Source organism: Haliotis asinina, chromosome 6 (genome assembly GCF_037392515.1).
Source record: "Haliotis asinina isolate JCU_RB_2024 chromosome 6, JCU_Hal_asi_v2, whole genome shotgun sequence".
Classification (NCBI taxonomy): Eukaryota; Metazoa; Mollusca; class Gastropoda; order Lepetellida; family Haliotidae; genus Haliotis; species Haliotis asinina.
In genome coordinates, this window is record NC_090285.1 from 50,752,354 (window position 1) to 50,778,966 (window position 26,613).

General features: G+C 39.7%; 2 protein-coding genes across 3 annotated transcripts in view; one reads left to right on the top strand and one right to left on the bottom strand.

Annotated features, from left to right (window-relative positions):
- LOC137287109 (WD repeat-containing protein 3-like) overlaps window positions 1-7,476 on the bottom strand; it is a 33,741-nt gene extending 26,265 nt beyond the window's left edge. The window contains exons 1-3 of the mRNA XM_067819244.1: window positions 7,345-7,476; window positions 752-933; window positions 283-492 (exon numbers count right to left, since the gene is read on the bottom strand). Of these exons, the coding sequence (XP_067675345.1) occupies window positions 283-492; window positions 752-922 (381 nt within the window). The 5' untranslated portion in view covers window positions 923-933; window positions 7,345-7,476. The remainder of the gene's footprint in view (window positions 1-282; window positions 493-751; window positions 934-7,344) is intronic.
- Window positions 7,477-8,798: 1,322 nt separating this feature from the next.
- LOC137286389 (protein dopey-1-like) overlaps window positions 8,799-26,613 on the top strand; it is a 60,749-nt gene continuing 42,934 nt past the window's right edge. The window contains exons 1-3 of one of the 2 annotated variants that reach the window (XM_067818227.1): window positions 8,799-9,180; window positions 21,953-22,125; window positions 23,405-23,757. In XM_067818227.1, the coding sequence (XP_067674328.1) occupies window positions 21,979-22,125; window positions 23,405-23,757 (500 nt within the window). In that variant the 5' untranslated portion in view covers window positions 8,799-9,180; window positions 21,953-21,978. Of the gene's footprint in view, window positions 9,181-13,418; window positions 13,523-21,952; window positions 22,126-23,404; window positions 23,758-26,613 lie in introns of those variants that run through there. The other variant, XM_067818228.1, reaches the window with a different exon arrangement.

Below are 26,613 nucleotides of genomic sequence, written 5' to 3' on the forward strand. Positions count from 1 at the left end.
CATAACTTTGACCAGTATTAAAGTTATTTGGGCTGAACATGCTTATAGTGAGAGGAAAGTATCAAGTGACACAGGTTATTATTGTCTGCGCCTGTTACTGTATCCAAGAACGGAACACATCTGGGATATAAATGAAGGAAAACAGATCCTGACACTTTTAAGGGACACAACTCCGCACTGTGATAAATTGCATCTCATGCCCCTTACATCTGCTATTGAACTTACCTCTTTGGGCTCATTTTATATTACAGTAGAGGTTATTCAGAGCTGCATGACACCTACCCTGGCTCCTGACACAAGTCGCAGACCCTGTCGGTCATATCGTAAAGCAGTAACGGCTGACTTGTGTCCACTGAATGTTATGAGTAGGTCACCAGATATGAGGTCGAACACACGAATCGTTCCGTCATCGTACCCTACTGCCAGATGACGTTTGTCCGGACAACGACATATAATCGTTACTTCATGTTTGTCTCCTTTCAGGATGCTAAACTGGAAACAAAATTAATCGTTAGGAGTGAGTTAATTGGGTTGCACATTCTAAGAATTATTTGCTAAAAGAGGTGTACTAAATCCTGCTCTCTCACTCAGAATCCCACCATTTTGAGTTATTGTGACCACTAAATCTGTGATAAATTTAAAGGATGCTTTATACAAACCTAAGTTCAAAGATACTTTGTCTGCTATGAGACAGACGTCAGTTTATTCCACTTCTCTTTAATACTTTTAACCAAGCAGAATTATGGGTTACCTTCTCTCCTGTGCGTAGATCCCAAATAAGGACATTCTCACAGGCTCCAACTGCACAATACTTTCCTCTTGTTCTTCGGATGTCAAGAAATACAATGTTAGATTTCTGACTTCCTATAATACCAAACACAGCACTTGGCTGATATCGCAGATACTGCTTGGTCAAACCCATGACGGACTTATCTGAAAAAGACAATTATTTGAATGTAAATAACAACACCCATTCTGGCAAGTTTACTAGCCAATAGCCAGGGGGGGGGGGGATGTCTTGACTGCATTGGACTGCATGCAGACAACTGAAAATGTTTCTAAAAATATGTGGGCTGGTTGTCCACTATGGGTCGATCAAAACTTGAGTAATTCTTTATATATGCACAGCAACATCATTCAGAGACAAACTAAAAATACAGGAAACAGATGTGAACATCATAAACATAAATACTGATGTAAAAATAGTGCCTGTGCTCACACAGACATAATAAGGAAAGACTTCCTCAAATATTCCCAGTAAGTTTTAAAGGGGCACTGATGTGGAGCAATTTCCGTGGATTGGTGTAAACTTTTGTTATTGTTTTTCTCCCGTGAGTACCCAGATGATATCCCAGAATTCGTGACTGGATCGTGACCTCTGCTGTGCAGTCTGTATGCACAATTGATAGTTTAATTATAGACAGATCAACTAAGATGAAGTCATTTTTACTTCAAATGTATTATGAAAACAAATGAAACACTTTGAAGGTTAATCATCTGCCAGTGGTAGAAATGGTAAAAATTGACTAGGATGGAAAAATAACGAAGCCAATGTACGTCTCTGTATTTTGTGTCATAACCCTAATTAGTTTCTTGTCATATTTGTATGATTTTGAAAATTAATAAAAGAACACATGGTCTGTCTATACTTATAGTAAATTCTAACATGACAGCAACATATATACATTGTATAGACTGCCAATGGGGATCCTATTTCACACACATATGCGATCTAGTGTGCGTTTTCTGTCATATAGATTATGCTGAATGCTACAACAAATAAATTAAAACAAAATGCAGAAAATGAACGTAAAACAGACTAATTTCATAGCAACAATGTCAGGCTACTACCTTGTTCAGGAATGTATCCATCAATATCCACATAAAAGAACGATATTCCATTCATCTGCAGTTGGTAAATAATCCTGCTCTGTGTCATGTGTCTTACAACAGTCTAATTTGCGAAAAAGTAACACATTGTTTCACGTCTTTCACATTAGTGAAAACCTGATAAACATCTCATTGGTCACCCTAGGTTAGCACACCTGGCAACTAATTGTATGATGTCCGCCATTCTAAGTAACTTAGTTAAGCAATAATGAGCAATCAATCCATCTATCAATGCAAGGGTGGTTAATTCTTTGAAGTAAGGATGTTGTTTTTACACTCGCACTTTACGACAGGGTGCAGTCAGTATAGATTTGTACATCTGCACACACTGCCTTTTGATAAATCCGCTGTATAAGATAAAAGTAATTAATCAATCAGTGTGTTATCGGTTAATCCTTTGATCGATGTTTGTTTTTGTAACTCAGCTGATAAACCCTCTTGCATCACTTACATGCAAATATTGAATAACATACAATACACTTGCCATTGCAGACCTTAATTCATAATGTTGAGTATTTACTCCATACAGGGGAAATGCGAAATGGGAACCTTTGTTGAGTAACCTGAGTGGTGTTACTACTAATTATACCTGTTATAAATTCATTAACTGACCATCCAGAGAATGATGACAAATAACACGTGTAGGTTTACACCATCAAACTTGAGTTACAGCAAGGAAGATGTAATCTCTGTGTTGCATGCAGCCTGAAAACACTTATGGGCCGAAACTGTTTTGAGGATACCAACGGAACTTCGTTACATAAGGAATACATGCAGGCATTTGCTGTATATTTGGGTAAATAGGTGTACTAAGTTTGTTTTCTTTTACATAAGATTTTCAGATTTCTCTACTGAAGGCAAAGTCACCGTTGTTATTTTACGAATTCAAATAAATCAACTGTGTGTTTTTATTATCATAAATAATAAAACAGGGTAGCTATCCCAGGTAGCATGCCATCATCGGGCCGACGTCGGCTGATGGTCGACACCGTCGGCTAATATCGGCATCGTTGAACAGCGCTGAGCCGACAGCGGCCCAGCGCTGTTCAACGATGCTGATACATATAAATTCAGGAAAATATTCCCAATAGTGACAATCTGAAAATTTTAGTGTTCATTTGAAATCAAGAGTCTGTAAGTCATAGGTAACGCACAGTTACCTGACGCTAAAAATTACAAAAAAAAGAAATTTAATCTGACGCTGAACTAAAGCCTTCTCTTTGAGCACGTGACAGTCACGTGACATATTCTGTCGTCTGCTTGTTTACACTGACAATTTCCGGTAGCATGGGGAAGAATGGTGAATTGTCAAAGGTCGTCTAAGATTTAATCGTAGCGAAGTTCCAACAGCACAAAAATACAGTGAAATATCTAGTGATGCTTGTCGGCCCAGGAATACGATTTGGAGAACGTGGGATCACAGAAAATCGGCGTACAAATGGACATCGCCGATCGCTGACCGAGACACTCGCCGACTTTTAAAGTTAGTGAAAAGCAGTCGCATTTCTCCATTATCAGATATTACCTCAGCATTTAGCCAGAATAGGGTAAGAATTGTCTCCAAGCGTACAATTCAAAGGAAATTATTCGAATATGATTATCACAGACGTGTCGTTCCAATAGAGCATCAGGATTAGTGAAGTGAATGTGAAACACCGTCTCACTTGGGCCAGAGGAAAAGTTCGATGGCGAGTTAATGAAGAGTGGATACGTGTCATATTCAGTGATGAATGTAAAATAGTTATTGGAGAAAATAACCGTGTGTATGTGTGGAGAAGACCAGGTGAAGGACACTTTTGTGGAAGGTAACATAAATACTCAGAAATACACTGATCGTCTTGACTCACACTCACAGTTATGGGCCGTTATTGTCCGCCATTTCCCGAATGGAAATCATATATTTCAAGTTGACAATGCTTCTGTGCACAGAGCCCTATCGTACCAGAATGTAAACAAAGAAATGACAGCAATGGCATGTTGTGGCCAGCACAGTCTCCAGATGCCAGTATCATAGAAAATTGTTGGAGACTACTGAAAAATCGATTGGGACAACGTATTGTTTACGTCCCGTGAGACTTGGAGCAAGAAATGGACATGTGTGGGAAAATATATCTGTGAACTATATCAGAAACCTACATTTGTCTATTCCTCGTCGTCTGAGGAAAATATTTGCTGCGAAGGGATACATCACTAAATATTGAGGTAAGTACTAAAGTAATTTACTTTTTATGCGAGTTTGAATTTGACGCTACTGTGCGTTTCGCCAGTGACGTCAGCCATGTTTGTTCCTAAATATATGGCACACCGCTGTATGATGGGTTCATACTTTGGTGTGCATTACAACAATGTGTATATTTCTAATGCTGACATCTGATGTAATGAAGCTTTTGAATGGTAGTCTAAAAGATAAGTCTTTAGTCGCCGGTTCGATTCCGGTAAAGGCAAAAACATCAGGATTCCTTACTGCATGGATGTTTATTTAGTGAGTTCATATTCCTATTAATATAAATGTTGTCTATTCTCTAACAATACAATATAAGTAATAAGTATATTATCATGAAATGCTGTGTCAGTATGCAGAGAGTTAGGAAGGTCAGTGATCTGAACGCGTGATGGTAGAAATAAGTAATTCATTTTCACAATTGTTGTAAATGACCATAGATGTTTTGTGTATTTTTATAAAAATGTTCATAAGATTACTAAAATTTCATGCAGCTGAAAATGATGAAGAAGGAAAAATGTAAGAAAAGAGCAAAAATGAGTATTGAACATTCAGTGCAAGCATAAAAAAATACTTTTTTCATGAAATAGATGTTGAATAACACTTAATTCCCAGATGTTATTGTTAATTGAATGTTACAATAATAGTGATAATGAATAACTATGTGTATTTATTTCACAGAAGCTGTCCGATAAAAATCACCTCTTCACCTACCACAACTGTCTCCATAAACTGTGAAGAAAAGGGATGATGGGATAGCCTTGTGGTTCATGTGTTTGCTCCTTTGGCTGAAGACATTGGTTCGATTACCTTCATGGTTACTGTATGAAGCTCACTTATGGTGTGCCGTGTTATTGCCGGAGTATTACTAAAGGTGTCAGAAAAATGAACAAATTCGATCTGAAGAACATCATGTTCACATTTTGTAAAGTAAAATTTTGAAACATGAATTTGATATGCTGGTTTTTCACTTTTGCAATGCTGAGGGAAGACATGTTATGATCAAGCAAAATTGCTTGACAGTTACAGATACAAATTACCTACATTACATATGCCATATTTAGTTGTTTTATGTGGAAAACATCTATCTTTTCGATATACATACATTGATAGGACTGCAGCAACATGTTATAACAAGGAAAACTTGCTCACAATATTGTCCATAAAGCCTCCAATTGTATTAAACAACAATGCAAACAATTATGCATCTATAACACATTTGCACATTCCATCCAACTATTAAGAAAGAAACTGTTTCTTTGAAGTTGAAAACTGAAAGCAAACGTCTGCAGTAAAATATCATACATATAAACAACACCCATCCTTTAGCCTTGAGCCGTTGAACACATTGTGTTCTGATCACAGCTTCATGTAGGGCTCCAGATAAATAAACTTAAATATTTATATATAAAGTGCAGTGTTCACGACTAGTGTCTGACCCTCTGACAGATTTGCCAACGGTCAGACAGAAGTTCCCAACTTGCTGGCCCCAGTATCTGACTGAATATATCACAATAACTTTGTCTGAAGTTGTTATTTGTGGCATGTGACACTTGTTCAGTGTCTATAAATTTATGTTTATAATGTTTGTCATTATATAATGATAATAATTTGAATGCCAATTTTGAGAAATGTTAAATCTTAAATGTATGTTTAACTTTATTCTGTGGGTCCTGTGAATTTTCAGTGGGTCAGACAGACATCTGAAACTTACAGGACCCAAAGTCCTGTTACTTTGAAACACCATTCGTAAACACTGAAAGTGTTGAATGGAATTTAATGGAATATCTACGTATCTATAATATTGTCTTGTGTACCTTTTCCAAATGACTTCCCACATAGCATAATTTTTGTCTGTACATATACCAATATGTCCCTTATCCTGAGCCCGGTTTCAGTGATGACCAGGCTAAATACAACTTTGGAGTTTAATTTCAATGTGCTAAATACAAGCAAATATTCATTTTCATCATCACTGTGCAACATCTTTACTAGACGTTTTCAGTGGGCAATGAACATAAGTCATTTGTGATACGTTTTGAGTGAGAGTTACGAGTATGTACGTGTATTTTGGGAGTTTGTGAAACCATGATCTATGTTCACTGAAATCAAAATCTGTTCCCTGGAATTTTAACACAGTGTTAACACAATCGGTCATTTGTGTCTTAACCATAAGATTAATGCCAGCAACACCCAACATGATACATTATAATGTTGTAGCTGGCAACCTTAAAAAGGGGTAAAATTAGCATGAATATACAACAGAGTAGCCTGTGACAATTTTATGTGCCTGTAATGGATTTAACAATGTAGTTTTTAACAATTATTCTTGTCATCCACCCGTGTCATGACTGCCTCATTCAGAGCTGGAAGAAATCCTTGAATATCAGCCACTGGTAAAGTGATGCCTGCAGACATCAAGACCACTTTTAAGTGGTTCACCACCATGAAGAAGTGCAGTGAGCAAAAATATAATTAATACAGTAGGTAATGGGTTGGAAAAAAGAATGTTGACGTTGAGCCGATGCAGGGCCGATAAAGAATGCCGACGTTGGGCCGATGCAGGGCCGATGTTGGGCCAGTGAAGTATGACGACGTTGGACCAACGTCGATCCGATGAGCAAAACTTCATCGGCTTGATGCAGTTGACCTATGTCGCGCCGATGATGTACACGACATCGGTCCGATGTCGGTCCGATGCTGGCTTGCTACCTGGGTATCATAGCTACCAAAATGTACGTATAATATTTGCTATCACAGCTGAACCATCATTCAAAACTATCTAAATATAAAGGTTTGCAATCTTTCGCACTGAAACAAATGGCTTGCTACGTGCCTGTAGACATCATATTTTGACATAACATTATTAAATATCGAGGTTAAAAACACAGAAATAGAATCAAATTGGATCAGTCACTATACCATCCAAGCCTCCGAAAACAACTACACTGCTGGGATATTCTGTTACGAACAGACAAGGAATATTAAATTATTAAAATCCATGTTTTCATCATATAAGAGACAACATAGTGAAAGTGACTTTTTATCTAGATGTGTTACTTGTGTATCGATAAAGGGAATGGAGAGTAGGGGAAAGTAGTTTGCATTGCAAATTGCAAGTTGGTAGAAACTGAATATTTCCATGCCAACCGACATGGCTTATAATAAGTCTATTTTGCCAATTACTACCCTAACCTCACGCATTCGGGCTATCTCATTACAAAAATATTCACCTGTCAGCAGTTAGGTCGTTTCATGTTGCCCTTTATGAACGTGGATGATTACAGCGGAAGCACGTGTTTTCTTGCGCATGGCTTCTCAGGCTCCTTGCCACGACATATGAGGCCACGGCCCCGCGCAGAGTTAAATATGGCAACATCACAGCTGACTCAGTAATAGTATCCCCTCATTCACGTTCGAAAAAGAAATCCTTTTTCTTCAGAATGGAACCAAATGTCCTCTCGGAGCTTTTGCTAGTGAAACCAATTACGTAATTTGTCACTAAAGTTATAAATTTATCTCAGTTTATTAAAAACAAAAGAAAACAAATACGTTCAGATTTCTGTTTGGTTTTCACTGCGTGTCGCTTAAATGTCGCAACAATAAATTTCTGGGAGGTAAATAAGAATCTGACTGTTTCTGAATCATTTGAACCATGTTATCAAAAATCTTCTCGACTTGCTGAAACTGCATTGCGACGATTTAGAATGGCCTCCGTCGTTACTCACGTGGACATTCATAGCCTTGCCAGTAGACGCATCTCTCAAAAGGGATACCTAGTTCTACGTTTCATATTAATATGAATATTTACATCAGTGTCAATTCTCATTTTATTCAAAGTCATATATAGTCGTATACATATCACGTATAATAGCAGTGCTATTTGCTGGGATCAAAGTATCGCATGAAATAGTGTTCCCTGGTTATTAAATGTGAATCGTACGACTTTCAGTAGTACATTGTATATTAAAGTTTCATGGTCTTCGTTCCCCGCGTGAGTATACATGTGTGAGGTCCGTTTCTGGTGTCAACTGTGTGATATTGCTGGAGAATTGCTAAAAGCGACGCTCACTCACTCACTCACGTGAAGGAGTGAGCCCAAACCCATGTCACTCATAGCTTTACCCAGAAAGTATCTCTCTTTACTTCTCTGTTGATTCTTGTGCACTGATACTTTGTTTTTCACTCCCAGCATAGATCCACATCTGCTCAGTGGGGTAGTCTGGCTAGTGGTTAAAGCGTTCGCTCGTTAAGCCGAAGAACCAAGGTTCGATTCCCCACATGGGTAGAAAGGGTGCAGCCTATTTCTGGTGCCCACCGTCGTGATGTTGCTGGAGTATTGTGAAAACGGAACTCACCACCATCTTATAACAATGCTGATAGGGCGCTACCACCCATTCATTAAATATGTATAATAAATTTGCTTTCATACACCATGCATGAAAAACTGCAACTACTCCTCCAACACAGAAGTTACAGATTTAGTGTTTTAGCTGTTAAAGATATGGTATTATTTCACAGTTCAATAGCTGAAAATGTTAATTAATGATTGAAGTAAAAGTTGTTTAAACTTTGTTCCTGGAGACTGACTCGATCGTCGCGTCTGAGGTTCACAAACATTCCGTGTTCGTTTCCTTATTTTGTCAATTTGGATATTGGGAATATTTCGTTTCGTTTTATATCTCCCGTTCTACGTAGAATATTTTCAAAACACAAAAATTAGTAAATGTGTTTCCTTTTTCAGGACACATTTTTCAAACGGTATTTTAACACATGTTCTTAAGAGCTGACTTTATTTATCTGGTAGTTTTACTGTGTTTGGGAGGACAAGTTGTCTCTGAGTGCGAACCTAATGTTTTTGACTGCGTGATTATGGTTCGATTTTCACTCGTGGCTATGCGTCAAATATGTCTTGTTTACGATATTTAGATCAAGGAATCTTAGTTTTCTTCCGACGTGATTTGGAGAGAATGGAACCTCTCAGATGTGTTGCTTGCTAGAGTAGATCTATCCATATCATGGAAGAAGAATGAACGAGATATTCCAATTCAACGGAGCTGTGTAATCAGGTAATGTCACTGAAATAATGAAATATGCAAATCAAAACATATGATTGGTAGTTTCAACGTGATTTGAAATAGGGCGTGATATTTACAGGTGTTTGATACGTAATGCGTGATGTAGATATTTACTCAAAGTATGAAATTAATCGAACTGAAAGTGCATGTTTATATAATTAGTTTAAAGGGACATGCTCAATATCGATACCTAAACATGTCTCATGTTTATTCATAGCAACATCGTCACTCCGCTATTACAGAAGGATTACCTTAATGTGTTTCATGCTATATTTGTTGAAGTATTAAAGCAAATGAAAGCACCAGTTAGTGGCTCCTGACAAACTTCTGAACTAATTTGTTGGCAATCCATTAAGTGCCCCCTATGAAAGCCTCAATTTTCTTGTGTGTATTATTATATTTTCTAATAATTTGTTTATTTATCTGAGCATTTAATATGATTGGGCAAGGCAGAGTGACTGAGAGAATATAGCCTGGCAGTTTGACCAGGCCTTATTGAAATAGTCTCTGTTACATGTAAGTTAATGATAGAGATATACTTTGTTAACTTATAAAATTCATTGAGCTCCTCCTGTATCAACTGGAATGTTGGTTGGCAGTTATTCTTTCCAAAGTTGAAAATGATTCATTTCCACAGGATGATGACAAGGTTTAAAGGGTTGTTGTTTTCCCATAGATAACCAAAAACAATGTCCTCTTTGAATATTTTAACCAGACTTTGTAGTTTGTACAATATCCAACTTTCCAGGTCTCTCCAGATGGAACTCACTTTGTTACATTCCCAGAATATCTATATGACATCTTCCATTTCTTTAGAATAGTAACCGCATTCTGTACAGTCTACGTAACACATCTTAGTGAGAAGGCATTTGGTTGCCATAATATGGTGTAAGATTTGATATTGGAACCACTGTAGTTTTGTTACTTTCATGCATCTAAATGGGATAGAATTGATTCTCTTCCTATTTTGTTCATTAATATCATGTCCAGTGACATACTCCCATTTAGAGAAGTTGTTATTTCTCTCGCACATATTCTAAGTAAGTACTTTGTAGTAATACTGCAAGCTTTTTTTTGTTTATTTAGACAGTTTATACAGTGATTAAAATATTTTTTCAACTCAACCTGACAACCGGGCCGATGGCCCATAAATGTTGCCTGCCCATCTTGAAAGTTGCCTGCCCACGTTTAAGTAACTCTCTCTTTGACTGGCTCTTATTGAAACATGTTTCTACAGATGTCCAATCATAGCATAGTTTACTAAGCCAGCCTGTTTTGCTATCTTCACTGGCTGAAGAATTGTCCATGTATAATTATGGAATATGCCCGTAGCATTCATTCATCTTTCTTAAATCAAACTATGACATGACAATTAAAATGGAATGATCGTCCTGAGAGCGAACTGAAAGTAGGTCAACCTTAAAAATTTCAGCCAGACAATTGGGCTGGTGGAGAGAATTTTCAGGCAGCCCGACTCAAAATTTACTGACCACAGACAGGCCGTTATTTTGATCACTGAGTATATATGAAATGGTAAAAGAGAAGGTTGTAGGCAAGTGTTTAGTTTTGGTAATACTTGGCACCTACAGACTTGTTTTACAGCTTGATCTGCACCTGTGTAGGTTAGAGGGTGTGTGTATGCTTAGGAACCCAAGAATGTATCTTGAGTACCCTATGCTTGCAGTAAGAGGTGACTAATGGAATTGGGTTGTCAGGCTTGCTGACTTGGTTTGCACATGTTATTGGGTCCCACTTACATATGTCAATGCTCATGCTATTGATCACTGAATTCTCTGATCCAGACTTGATTATGTACAGACCGCTGCCATATAACTGGAATATTGCAGAGTGCGGTGTAAAACTAAACTCACTCACTCTCTCAAATACTTAAGAAAATTTTTTATTTTTTTTGCTAGTCTCTCAAACAACTGTATTACAAGTCACTAACTTATGAAACAAAACCGTAACTTTAGCATTCATCATGTGAGTATTTGCAATGCCTGTCTGAAGCAACACACCTCATAATGGCATAAAACCACACTACAAACCAAAAGTTGACCCTCAAAAACATAATCCTACAACATTGTATTGGCTTTGCTAGTAGTAGTACTGTACTTTACTTGCCTTACTTTTATGGACGTGAAATACTGAAGGCTGAGGTTTTAAAGAGGTGCTTGAGGGGAAATTTGGTTGTTTTAAAAGTTGGCTGAATTGTTGCAATGAACAATATTCCAGCTATATGTCTGGACCAGACAATCTGGTGATCGTCATCATTAGCAACATTCTATGCAATTGCGATACGATGACAAACGTGGTAAGAGGTAACTACCGTGATCGGTATCACACAATGTGTAAGGCCAATTTCTTGTGTTCCCAACGCGATATTGCTGGAATATTGCTTAAAGCAGAATAATCCTTAACTCACTCATCAGCTGATTTTAGCCATCTGACCAACTCAAATGATTCAAAACATGTTTTGCATCCATCAAAATGTTGATCAGTGACACTCGCAATCTCACAAGTTAACATGGGTCATTATGAATGCAGTCTGCATCAGGAAACATGTTTTGGATAATAACATAGTTTGTGGGTTGGTCTATGGTTCCAGGGAAACTGAGCAAATCTTGCTGTCATCATAATGTTCAGGAAATTCTGTTCTCTTTATCACAAAAGCACACCAAAATTGACTGTCTGGTTCCCTATGGCACCCTTAACACATATTACATTTCTATCACTGACATAATCAAAAAGAAACGCATGATATTAAATGTGACCCATATGAATATGATCAATGCAACTAGAATATATACTGTGTGATGTTGAAGTCATTTGTATTTGTAGTTCTCAGTTTAGAATAAATTGTTATGATAAAGTTTTGCCCAATCTTGTTTATGTGCATCCTAGCTATTGAATGGTAGTTGTTATCATGAAAGTGTTACACATGTATACACATGTGTAAGTCAGGAACTTAGAAACCAAAAGACCAGGCTAGCTATTCTCGAAACTGTCGTAGCCCTACTAAGTTCTCAAGCCCATTCTTAACACATTGGCTATGACCAAAGTTAAGAATTCTTAGGGCTACAAACGTTTCGAGAAAAGGGGCCCTGGGGCCATTTGCACAAAGTAATCTTAGCGCTATGACTATCTGAATCCAAAGGCACTGCTCCACAAACTGAACTTAAACCTGTCACCATGTACATGTATTGTAAGAGTTAAAACAAGTCACATTCCATCAAAATAAAGTGGAATAAGACACAGATAATCATCACTGAATTGTCTGGTCATTGTGATCACAGGACCAGTATGTGTGTGGAGAATGGTTGGTTCGTCACATTCTGCAGTGTTCCATTTGTGTTACAGCAGTCAAGAAATAATGGAGTGTGGTGGGACAAAACTCTGTTGCACCATGTCAGTCATAAGCATGGTTTTGAGTTACGTGAGAACTATGTCAATCTCAGTGGCCCATTGTGTTTTCAATCTCAACTCACTTGGGAGGATACAAGTCTTGCTACTTCTAGGAACATCAAGTTTATTGTGGCTTTTTCATCCTAACGTTGTTTCCCACTCACAGCTGGGTAGACAGTTCACTGCATGTTGCTGTACCCACAACTAGGTGTTTGCATGTATTCATGTGGATATTATCTGGTCATGTACCAACAGATTCAAAATTTCAAGGGTTCATAAGTGCACAGGGTGGCGTACTGTACTCTAGGGGTGTGTGACAGCACGGATAGGGTCTGCACACAAAATTGGCTGCAGGGTTTTTACAACCGGTCACAGGTGGGCTCGATTCTGACACTTCTACCTAGCTGGATCACAAGCCACAATTTGACTGCCTGAACTATCTGATTGCTTCTTTTGACAATGTATATTGTTGGTACCTATGTTATTGTCTATTTTGCCCTTTACTCTGTTTTAGTTCAATTATCAATTTGACAAGTCAAGGAAATTCTTCGACATATTTATCCAAACTTGTGTGCTATAGTTCCCCACATTATATTCTTAATTTATGTGTTAGTACTCACTGATGACTGAAGGGTATTTTTCACAAAAACCTAATGAAGATGTCATTTACAAGATATTTAGCATCAGCATTTCAACTGAAAAAACTATCTGTAACCATGACAACATTAATCAGATCACAGCAGTTGCCATGGTCACCAGATGTCATATTTTTCTCCCGGGTTACAACAGTGATGTGGAAGTGGTGTAAGTTACATGATCCAGCTAGACATGAGTTCACTGCTTTCACTAGCGCCAGGCATGCAACAGGTGGCAGTATTCCTCATCCTGCTCTGGTGTCAAGGATAATACTGAACCAACAATATGATGGGTAGGAGATTTGTGTAACGTGTGCATTTTTGTGGTAATGTCATGTGTCCATGTTGTGCAGGAGAGATTCCCACTTATTAATTTGTAAGCGATGAATGGTTATTTGGTGGTCTGATGATGGAGTCTAGAGTATTTAGGGGACGCAAATTCCTTTGTCTGATAAAAACTGACATTGGACATAACAAACAGACTAGCACGTCCACAGTGACGCAGAAAAAGTCCAAATACTTTTTTTTAATATTTTGATCAAGTACTAGTCAGGTTATCATACCATTTGCAGTTTAATTACTGTGATGATCATGATACACAATGCAATAACAGTTACTGATTTGCAACAATATCATAACATAGTATTGAAAATAATATTTAAGTGTCTAGGCCCCCATTTTGTAAACCAGGACCCTGAAAAATAAGAGTATGAGTCCCAGGGACCCTCAAACACAGGACTCAAGGAAGGTAGATCCTTGAGTCTGATGTGGATTAGCTACCAAGAGCTGGCGAAATCATGACAATCTGTTGATTCTACTTCCAGAATCAACATGTTTGAGTGATTACTTGACAAACACCATAATTCCAGTACCCCTTGTTTATTTTGTAGGTGATAAATGGTTATTAGGTGGTCACAATGGAGTCTGATGTGGATTATTTTGTAAGAAGTGGAGAAATCATGATTATCTGTTGATATCTGGTGACGAATGATTGTCACTGATTATGTGTAATGACTGCAGGTCTATTGAGAATCTGTTGCCTTTACTTCCAGCAGCAATTATTTGTAATTTTTGTATTTATTTCGTTCTTTATATTTTTAGTGAATTTCTGACTCAGAATTAATTATAGAAACAAAAGTTGTTTAGTTGGAATGTCGCACTTCTCACTTAGCAATATTGTATGACATCCAAGTCAGTTAAGCTGACCACCCATCCTTTTAGTCACCACCTCTTACAGCAAGCATTGGTTACTGAAGACCAGTTCTAACAAGGATCTTCATTGATTACAACAACAATAGTGTGATGTAATGGTGTATCTGAAAATGATTGGTTTCATTATCATTATACCTCTACAGCTCATTCTGTGTAAATGAGTCCAGTGACACTCTTAGCTGATGAAAAGTAAACCAGCATTAGTAATTTTTTGTGTGTTGGGTGACAGGTCATTTTGTTTGGGCTCATTCATACAATCTTGTGATGTATTATAACATCTGGAAAACCTCGGGACACAATGATGATGCAGGTCAATCTGAAACTACCTTTGTGGTCTACTGGATAGAGTGGTTTTCATGTGAGCTGGAACTCTGGAAGTTCTGGTTTTATCCCATTATATGAGAAGGTGCTTGTTGTTACCCTGCCTAGTGCTCTTCACCTTTTTTTTATGTTTGATGCCACACTCAGTATTATTCCAGCTATGTCAGTATATGATGGCGGTCTGTAAATAATTTTGTCTGAACCACACAATCCAGTGATCAATATCACGGTGCAGTGATGTGTCAACCAAGTCAATAAGTCTGATCTCCCAATCACGTAAATCACTTCTTGCAACTAGCTTGTGTTACTGGCGATGAGTTCTACCCTGGATGTTCATGGGTCTGATTTTCACTGAGAGTATGTATAACAAGGACAGTTGGCTTAAAGTCTATTTTCCCTGTCTGATTGTTAGTGAATGTTACCCTGTGGTTTTTGTATCTCGGTGGGATAGCACTAAAACGACTCATGTCCAGGTCAGTCAAATGGCATAGGCAGATCCAGATAGGAGCTGCAGCGGTGCGCACCCCCTTTTCTGTCATGAAAGTGTATTAAATGACCCATGAAAATGGGTGAAAGTGAAGTGTACTCACCCTCTTTCTCAAGAGTGTGCTCCTTCCCCTTTCTTCCTGCCATGAATAGCTACCTACATATGTGCATATGTAGCGGCCACAAAATTTCCGGGTGGTGTGCTGGGATTCGAACGGCGGATCTTCCGATCTGAAGTCGGATGCCTTGTCCACATGACCAAAAGAGGTTAACCCTGTCAGCAAGCTGACATGGTAAGGATGTCATCTGTGGGATGACTCCAAACCCTGCTACACATGCATGTCTATATTTTACAATGATGTAGTGTAGGGAACTGGTTGAAATCTCACAATTTCTTCATTGCGAAGGAACATTCATCAAAAGAAATTGATTAGTGCCATATTTCAGATTTTCTTATCCAGGTTGTTATTGCAGATAAATATAACACGATGCAACTTGCTACTTTTAGTGATGACTAATATATCATGAACATAAACATCTGAGAGTCTTCAAGAAATATTTTGTCATGACTTTTCAGTTAGTGAACTGAAATTTCTAAGAAATATGCACATTTTGAACCCTGACAACTTCAAAGATATGTTAAATTGTGAAATGTTTCAAACACTGAAACAGTAGTTCCAAAATCATTTGTGTTTGATTATGGCAACATATGATCAATTGCTTGGTCATTTTTTTAAATCTTTCAATGAAGGGGAAAACCCTTACAGTGATGCATGAATTAATCTTGAAGTTGAATATCTTCTTTAAACCATATTTCACTACTAGACTTCACCAGATCATCCATATTTATATAACCCATGAAGGTCACGGGGTAGAATAGGCCTTCAGCAACCCATGCTTGCCATAAAAGGCGACTATGCTTGTTGTAAGAGGCGACTAACGGGATCAGATGTTCAGGCTCGCTGACTTGGTTGACACATGTCAACGGTTCCCAATTGCACAGATCAATGCTCATATTGTTGATCACTGGATTGTCTGGTCCAGACTCGATTATTTACAGACCGCCGCCATATAGCTGGAATATTGCTGAGTGCTGCGTAAAACTAAACTTACTCACTCACTCCATATTTATATAACTATACTGGTATATATTGTCCTGATGGTGTTTTGTTGTGGTCTACCTATAAACTAACAGTAGCGAAGGGGCTTATCGCCATCACATTCATCCTTGTAATGTTGTATTGGTGAATGTGCTCTTCTTGTACTGAAAACAAGCAGTAAGCTCTGAAAGAATGATGAATCAGGGTTATGTATGTATGTTGCAGGAATTCTGCTAGCCTTGCTCCAAGGATACACTGAACAAACCATTAAAATTCCAGCTAATATGTTTTGTTGATTAGCAAATCTAGATATACGCACAGTTCAAAAATGTCTTTTTGGTGCAATGATAAAAATGATGAAATACTTGTAACATTGTTTTTGGTGAATAGTTATTACTTTACAAACTTATTCAAGATCTAGAATTCTGTATAATTAGCATTGTGCTATACAGGTGGACTCTTTGTGTCTATTCTTTTATCATGTTTATAGGAGAAACATGTTTTCAGAAATGTTTTGTTTTATAATGGTTCAGCAGTTTGAAAGCAAATCATATGCGAGAATCTGTGTACCATATGGGTGAATTATCATATCAAATACAAATATCTCCATGCTCTTACTTGTTGATCGATTATATATAAGCATAATGAACAATGATATCCAAGTTCCAAATTTTTGTGGCACCCACTGTAAATAAATAACAAAATAGAAAATGTTGCCTTACTTTGTTCTACAGCATACACAAAACAATGAAAGAATTGCTGACAGGGAAATCTTGTCCATTTGATTCTCGATGCCTTCTGCAAGTTGTCCTTACTGACACAAGATTAATAATGGAATTATTATTTGGAATAGTGACTGGTGAGAGGTTACATTTTTAGTCCTCTGTTTTGAAATTATCTATCAGGCAATCAGTTTAATTAATTTGTTGGAACATATTAATGTTCCCACCCAATTGTAGAAGCAGAGGAAAGCCAGGTCCGTTGTAAGAGGCAGGTATTATTTGAGACTCGCTGGCTTGGTTTGTTGATGCTCTTGATGTCAGTCACTGGACTAGACGTGACAATTTTTAAACCTCTGTCACAATACTGTAATATTGCTGAGTGTGGCATTAAAACATTAAGCAAAGACGGCATTGCAGATTCATGTTTGGTGTAAAGGACAAATAGGTTACTAAATCACGTCAAGTGATCATCATGATTATTTAGACCCGTGAAGGTCCCGGGGTAGAATAGGCCTTCAGCAACCCATGCTTGCCATAAAAGGCGACTATTCTTGTCCTAAGAGGCGACTAATGGGATCGGTGGTCAGACTCGCTGACTTGGTTGACACATGTCATCAGTTCTCAAATGCGCAGATCAATGCTCATGTTGCTGATCACTGGATTGTCTGGTCCAGACTCGATTATTTACAGACTACCACTATATAGCTGGAATCATGGGAATATTGTTGAGGGCGGTGTAAAACTAAACTCACTCACTCACTCATGAATTTTTAACAGTATTTGTTATTAATATTTCCTTTAAACAATTGCGTTTGGTAATCCACTTGTCAGTCTTAGGATTGTTTTCAGTTTATATTATTGTCATTATGATTGAGCTGTCAGAGTTAAAGAACGTTTACATGACAGTTTCCTAGTACTCGGAATTATAGGCTTTGTCGTTGATATCAGAAAGAGGTTATGCATCTGGTTCTTGTGGTGCAGTCTTTAACGTTTTTAACCATATTATTTGTTCAGTAATTCACTTTGCCTAGTTTTCTGTTTTTATGATGTTGGTTAGAATATTTGTTCTAAAATACGTGGTAAGTTGTGAAGTGAGCATGATATACATGAAAATATAATTTTAAACAATTTCAAACTATTTTTCATTAAAGTGGTTGGTAAGGTGAAAAGGGATACCTTATATTTAGGGTTTCAGAGGATAACATCAGGGGGTGATGGTGGACTTACATTTCATATTGCAAGTAGAGGTGTACTGAGAATTTTGAAGGAGTACTGACATATTTTTGTGTGAGTGAGCCGGTGATGTGATTTGTTATGAATGATATTAAAGAACTTTTCAACTATTAAACTTTATATATGGTATGTGTACAAAGTCATTTATGTGCGTACATGATACGCTTAAAATTTTATATTACCGGTATGTTGTACATAATTTATTTTTATTCGTACATTGTGCATGTAAGTCCCTTATCTGTTGCTCTGAAACTACGAGAAGAACACTCTAGAATTGTTGAGGAAAAGTAACAGATAGGACTGGTTGACACCCCAGGGTGATGGTGTAGCCTAGTGGTTAAATTGTTTGCTTGTCACGCTCAGACTCACCACATGGGAGCAGTATCTGAACCCCATTTCTGGTGTCCCCCACCCATAACCATGTTATTTCAACTTCTTTGAAAGGCATACTGACAAGATGAAACATCTTAGTTCATGTAGTGTGTGACTTCTGATTGTGTCAACAGGAAGTGTTCAAGTGATCTTAGTGATGTTCAAGGACTGTGGTGAAACAAGCATTTCCTTGATAACGGTCATCTGAGTCCAGTCTCAGTGAGTGTGTGAGTTCTTTTATATCTAGAGGATTTGGACAACAACACAAGATGAAAGTAGTATTTAACATAACAAACAATTTGAAGTGGGTATCTTTGATGAAAATATGTGACAGTTTGTAGCATCCTGATGCTTTAGTTCAGGATGATCTAGAATACTGTTATTTGTAATCAAGATGGTGACTACATTATACTAGGTACTGGCAGTATCATTTTCCCTGATTGTTAGATTTTATTGTGTGATTTGCTGAATAATACATGATGTTGGTGCTGGTAGTCATCACATGCTAGAATCCATTAGTGGTAAATGGCTGTTTTGTTGTTACCTGATCACTGGATCACTAACACCTTAGTTTTTCATTCACCCATACAGCTACTCCCAGTTTTACAGGAATATTGACTTCACCTGGGGAGGTGGGGTACGGATTAAAGATTTCACTTGTCATCCCAAAGACACTGAATTCAATCATCTGATAAGGGTACAATATGTGACACCCAGTTCTATGGTCTTTTGACCTTATATTACTTGAATATTGCTAAAAGCAATGTTAAAGCCTTGTTAGAGACATGTCTGTGTGTCTGATATATGCTATTTTAACATATAGTGCTCAGTGTTTTTCAACTCGCCATGCTGTACATCAGCTGGAAGTGGTCAATACTATCAGCGGCATGTCACAGTATCTACTGGGACTGGGAGACGTTATTTGAGATTGCTGTTGATGATAAGCCATTGCGGGTTGGTAATCTGGCATATATTGGAAGTACTCAGCATTTAGTAACATCTTATGTCATGTGTATCATGCATATGGTGCATACACAGGAATATGTTGTACCAAATAATTCATGCATGTGCCATATATATGGTAATAACTTGTGCCATGCATGTTGACAGGTGGGAGTTGATGCTCCATACATATTCAGATGTCAGTTACCTGCACTTGTTTGGAAAGGTGTTTCTGTTCTCATCTAGACAGGTGTTATGTACCTGTTTTCATCTACATAGGTATTATATGAGTACCTCTGCTTGTCTAGTTGGGTGTTATATATGTATCTGTGGTGGCCTGGACAGGTGTTATGTATGTACCTGTTCATTTAGACAGGTGTTGATCCACGAAGGTCAGGGGTAGAATAGGCCTTCAGCAATGCATGCTTGAAAGGTAACTGTGCTTGTCCTAAGAGGCAACCAATGGGATCGGGTGGTCAGACTTGCTGACTATGTTGACACGTCATTGGTTCACATTTGTGCAGATCGATGCTCATGCTTTTAATCACTGGTTTGTTTAGTCCAGACTCAATTATTTACAGACCACCACCATATAGCTGGAATATTGCTGAGGGCGAGGTAAAACTAAACACACTCACTAGACAGGTGCTATGTATGCACCTGTGCTTGTCTAGACAGGCGTTATATACGTACCTGTGCTTGTCCAGACAGGTGTTACATATGTACCTGTGCTCGTCTAGACAAGTGTTATATATGTACCTGTGCTCATCTAAACAGGTGTCATGTATGACCCTGAGCTCGTCTGGACAAGTGTTTAAGGTGTAAAAGGCATCATGAGTAGTTTCTGTATTGATGTGTTGGGGAAGTCCTGTCGAACAAAAACACACGTGCTTGACACTCTAGGTATTTAGTGATATCCTGGAACCCATCCTGGTTGCTTGATACAACAAATTAGAGTGAGTGAGTGAGTGAGCTTAGTTTTACTCCGCTTTTAGCAATATTCCAGCAATATCACGGCAGGGGACACCAGAAAATGGGCTTCACGCATTGTACCCATGTGGGGCATCGAACCGGACCAATTAGACTGAGTGGCTGGCACAGTGACTGTTAATTGTGTTTGAAGGTCACAATGTTACGTAAAACACAAGTTTGCAGATTCTGATACCTTGTGGTATGCACTTACCGAAACAAATCATCAAAACTGCCAAATCAACCTATAAAGTTGGGAAAAAATGTGATGCAAAAAAGCCCGGAGTTCAAACGATACCCTAATTTTCCCCCAGCGCTGGGGGCAAAAGTGGTTTCAACAGCTATGCAACGCTGCGCTCATAATGCATGCACAGTGAATAGGTTTGCGGAGCTTGAAACAGTATGCTTGCCTGGAGCATGAGGTTGTGACCTGTAGTCTTATCTTGGTTGTATACACAAACAAGTAACTAATCAGCTCGTTACATAAAAAAAACATGTTGATTGTGATAAGCAGACACTGTCATAGAGAAAACTCAATGTCTGGTTTATTGACACCTATATACACCTCTGCCTGCCTGTCTGTTAATGACAATATGCAATGCACAACTTCAATTATTAACCACATGCAATTTGAAATTAACACATATCAGGCTTATAAGCCATAAACAAAGAGCAAATGAACCAGTGACCAATGAAAAGGTTTTGTTACACTTGAGTCAACACTCACCGGCTCTGACTGGGTTTGGTATATCGCTGCTGCTTCGTTTCGTGGGAGATAAACCCAAGTACAAAATATTGCACTTTAGATATGCAATTATACACTTATAATTTTTTCTTAATGCATTTTATATATCATGAATAAGTGATAACTGTGTTTTAATTATGTTTTAATTATGAATTTTTGGTTGCATGTGACCTTTAAGTCAGTGCTAACTATTTTGTTTGACTTGCACTAGCTCTGAAATCTCTTATAGAATTATCAGAGTTGGTTGAATTGTGTTTGTTGAAGGCTGAGTTTGTTGAAGTGTTCTTGTTGAATCCTGAATGTGTGTTGAATTCTGTTGGTTGAATGCTGAATGTGTTTTGAATTCTGTTGAATGCTGAGGGTTCGTTGAATTCTGTTTGTTGACTGTTGAGGGTGTACTGAATTCTGCTTGTTGAATGCTGAGGGTTTATGGAATTAGGCTTGTTGAATGCTGAATGTGTGATGAATTCTGCTTTTTGAATGCCGAGTTTGTGGAATTCTGTTTGCTGATTACTGAGTGTTTGTGGAATTCTGTTTGTTCATTAGTTTATTTGAATGCCGATTGTTTGTTTGCAACTGATCACTACATGCAACCTGTTTAACTCCATCCATTTGTTTCAGTACTAGAGAGGAAAGAAAGCATCAAGATGAGTATGCTGACGATTGAGGAGTGCGAATTACTGTCGGACTCCAAGTATCGCAACTATATCAGCCAGGTGGAGAAGGCTCTGCGTAGCTTTGAGAACACCAGCGAATGGGCTGACCTCATCTCCGCACTCGCCAAACTGAACAAGGTTAGTAGACATGACTCTAGGCAGTGGCCATGAAGACTAGTAAACATATGGAACAGTTAAAGTAAACTTAGTCACAGTATTATTCAGTACACTCCTATACTGAGTCTAACAAACGCTAGTAGCTGGTTGTGTGAGGTAACCTTTGAATGACCTATGACCGTCCAATCAAACGCAAGACAATCGAAGAGATTTAACCAGTCTGACAGTGTTTACTGTTTAGGGTTTTGCAGGACTTTAAAAATTCTCCAGTCAATGACACTGACTCCTCAATAAATGAAAGTCCACATAAAACACAGATATTTGACCTGTAGTATATATGCTTAGGGCTTTCTGATGACATGGTTACCATTAGCTGGTATTTCTGCAAGTTGCAGCATAGAATATTCACATTTAGTTAATCAAGCTTATATTGCTCTGGGTAATGATGAATATTTAGTGCAACTGTCAACATGATCAGTTATTCAAACTTCTTCGGACAGTGGGTGCAGATGTTACAAGCTGGAATGTTTCCAGACATTTGACTGATTATTTTCCATAATCGTCACGATCATACTAACATCAACCGTACAGTTTCATTTGATATGGTACAATTTTAGGGGACATAATTGTGATGCATTGATAATTCAATACAACATTACAGCCCTGATTGTCATGTGTCTGCATCATTTCTAAATGGCTGTTAAACAATGAACAAAGGCAGCATGTGAGTTCTAACCCTGGATTTGCATAGATAATAATCCATTCTTTATACTGAGGCACAACCAGCTGATACATGTCTGGCATCTGCTTCATGTGGAAAAGCTGGCTGAGCTAATGAGTCCTGAACACTGTTCACAGTCTCACTTCCTGTCAGCAGGGACGATGGGGTAGAATAGTGGGTAAAATGTTGGCTTATCACGTCGAAGATGAGCTGGCTTGATTCCCCACATGAGTACATTGTGTAAACCAGTGGTTTTTATTCCTCCCTCTCTCTGTCTCTCTCTCTCTCTCTCACACACACACACACACTCACTCACTCACTCACTCACTCACTCACTCCTATTCCTTCATGCCAGATTTTGAAATGGTGTCATTTTCCATAATTATGGTAGATAAGGACAGTAGATAACTCATTATTCTACCCTTGCAGGTCTGTTAATGGAATAATGACTCATCAAGACTTAAAAAGGTCTATTTCTGGGGTCCCTGTCAAGATATTGCTGGTATATTGCCGGAATTCATTTAAATGTAAAAAATGAACTGACTCATTCATTACCTTTCAACTCACTGTTACATACAGGTCTTGTTGGCACACATGAAGTACCCAGTAGTACCTAAGAAAGTGACAATAGGTAAACGCCTTGCTCAGTGCCTACACCCTGCCCTGCCAAGCGGCGTTCATCTGAAGGCCCTGGAAACGTATGACATCATCTTCAAATGTATAGGAACACAACGTCTGGCAGTGGATCTGTTCATCTACAGTGCGGGCATGTTTCCTCTGCTCAGCCATGCTGCCATGAGTGTGAAGCCGGTATTGCTGACTGTGTATGAGAAACACTTCGTGCCTCTTGGCAAGCACATCAAGCCTGGACTCAATGGCCTTCTACTGGGTCTGTTGCCTGGCCTTGAGGAAGGGGCTGAGAACTATGATCGGTAAGTCGAGGATGGACTTCAATAGGCCAACTTTAAGTAGGACTTGTATTTGCTTCTGTTGTGGTGATACTGTGGCAGGGGTTGCTACAATTATAAAGTTTTTGTGCACTTAAAGCTAAACCTTATGCTGAATTAGGTGAGAGAGATGGTGACTATGTTTAAATATCTGACATGTATTTGCTTCTTTTTCATAGAGATCCTCCTTGGGGTACTTATAAGCATTTAAATGTTCTTTAAATTCTCGCGACAGTTGTAACTATATTTTTTCAATAAAATATATACAAAACAAAAAACATCGTTTTTGTCTTGTGAGACCACCCCTACAGGGCCCCTGGCCCCGTGACAGCCAAGAGCAGGTAACTCTTCAGACTATGGCCTCCAGCAAAACACTTCCTTTTCTGTCGCCCGCCCGCCCGCCTATGCAGACGTGCTTCAGCCTTCACAGAGACTCTTGCTTACCAAAGACAAAGACAAGTACTAAGATGAGTACCTCAGAGGCTCAAACTGTATGTATGGTTTCTTTATTAGACACACGGGCGCATTAGGAATCATTTTTTACAGTTTACTTGTCAAACTGTTGTAACTTTTGCCGTCCCTGTTGGTAGCCACATGGTTAGCATAATGGTGGAAGGCAAACCTTTTTTCCCGCCAAAACTTTTAGTTTTATGGCGGTCTTTTTTAAAAAAAGTAAGCTTGTGTTAGCTATGCTTTTATGTACTTTATTCATGTTATCTCCATATTTACTACTATTTTTTATAAAAATATGTCGTAAACTATGGTGTCGTGGCACTTAGCTTTTACCTTAACTATGTACATAATTTTAGTTTTAGCTTTGCGCCCATGCGTGTCTTGTTTTATTGTTGTTTATTACGCAACACTAGGAGGTTATTTGTTGCCTTGCAGTTTAAATAAAAAAAAAGCTGCTCAACATGCAAATCCTCCATTCCGGCTAAAGACCTGCATGATGTATGTCTAAGGTGCCTAGTGGAATGTCATCACGACGATCAGTCTTGTGATGTATGCGCGGGGTTTACCCCTCAGACCAGAAAGTCTAGACACGCGGACTTCTTGTTCTATTCCAACCGACTGAAGGCGGGGGGATATCTGGGCTCAGGACCCTCCATCTAAGCGCTCCCACAAAAAGAAAGGCGCAGCTTCTTCTTCGGAGGGGTCGGTTAAGAAGGCCAGGGTGTCTAGGGACCCTTCCCCTTCTTCTGCCGTTGTATCCTCAGCACCTACCCCTACTTCGCAAGCACCATTAATCTCTGTTGATTCAATTAATGCCTTGTTTCAGCAACAGATGTCTTCGGTAGAATCAATGATAGATTCGGCGCTGTCTGGTTTCCGAAAGGAACTGGACGCCTGATCTTCATTGAGCGGCCATGGTGGTTCAGTTGAGGGAGGCCGCGGTCCGGGCTTAGGCTCGGAGAACGCTCCTCCCTCTGGGCAGCCGTCCTGCGCTTCGGGCGTTCAGGCGGATGTGCCAAGGGCAGCTGACCCCAGCTTGTCCCGTGGGGCAAGTGGGGCAACGACGCCCGGTGTCGGCGGCTTGACCGCGGTCAGCGCGCCTAGTGCCACGGTGGGCAGGCAGCCTAGTGCTGCCCAGCCGCTGGGGGCATCGACATCCTATCCATTTCCTGGGCTCTCGGGTCACCCTCTGGTGGGGGGCTTGCCCCAGTTGCCTAGGCGACCTAGTTCGGGTTCTGGCAGGGGCGAACCTAGCAGCTCGGCCCTTCTTAGTCTCTCTGCTCCTTCGAGTTCCGTCTCAGTAGCGCCCACGATAGGTTCGCTTTACGGTGAAGGTTCCCTGTCTGAGGAGCATGAGGAGATGGATATCGAGGAGGGGGGGATTGGGGAGGAGTGCGAGTCGGAGGTCACGTACTCGTTCGGTTCGTCCCTCAGACAGGTTAGAGTGAAAATTGCCGAGGTCTTACCTCAGGTTTCTATTCCTGTGTCGGAGTCCGACCCCTTGGAGTTTCGGCTCCCCGGGGAGGCGTTCGCGCCTACTAAGGTCGCCGAGGCGAGGTTGCGCCTGCTCCCATCGCTGGTCGGGGAGGTAGTGAATCCGCTCCTTTCGGGTACCCGGTCGCGCTTTGATCTCCCGGAGATTAGCCACCGGTATCAACTGGATGAGGATTCGCTATTCGAACCGCCGGTGGTGGACGAGTGTGTGTAAGCCTCGGTCACCCTGGGGGGGTCCTCCTCCTCTTCCTTGGCGGCCGTCGCCCTTCTCCATGGCCGCTCCAGTGCTAAGGTCCACCTATCGTTCCTTTGAGGAGCAATATAGGTGTGCGGCCCAGCAGCTGAGAGTAGTGGTCCATTCAGCTTACCTTTCTGCTTTGCAGGGGCAGCTGTTGGATCACTGTTGGGAGCTTTTGGGAGCACTGCTGACGACTCTCCGTCGGCAATGTTGGGTCGGCAGCTTACGGACGTGCACTCTCATCTGGCGAGGGACAGCATCGGGTGCTGTGCTAGCCAGATGATGGGGGCCGTCATGGGGTTGCGTCGGCTATGGCTATCCGTAGCCAGGTACTCTCCCGCTACCCAACAGGCACTCCTGGCTCTGCCCTACAGGTTGGGATCTTCCCTCTTCCCTGGGGCATTACAGGTTGTGCGGGAGGCTGTGGAGGCTGTTAGCACTTTCAAGGACTCTAAGCTCTTGTTAGAGCAACCCTCCTCGTCTCGCCAACGGCCTCCCACTCTTGCTTCAGCTTACCCTTCGGCGCCGGCGAAGGAAAGTGCTAAGTGGACTGCTCCGCTGCAGCACAAACGTAGCAAGAGGGCGAAAGGCAAAGGCAAGGGGCCTGCGTTGCAGCAGTCGCAGCAACAGCAGCCTTTTCGGGGCAAAGGCAAGCC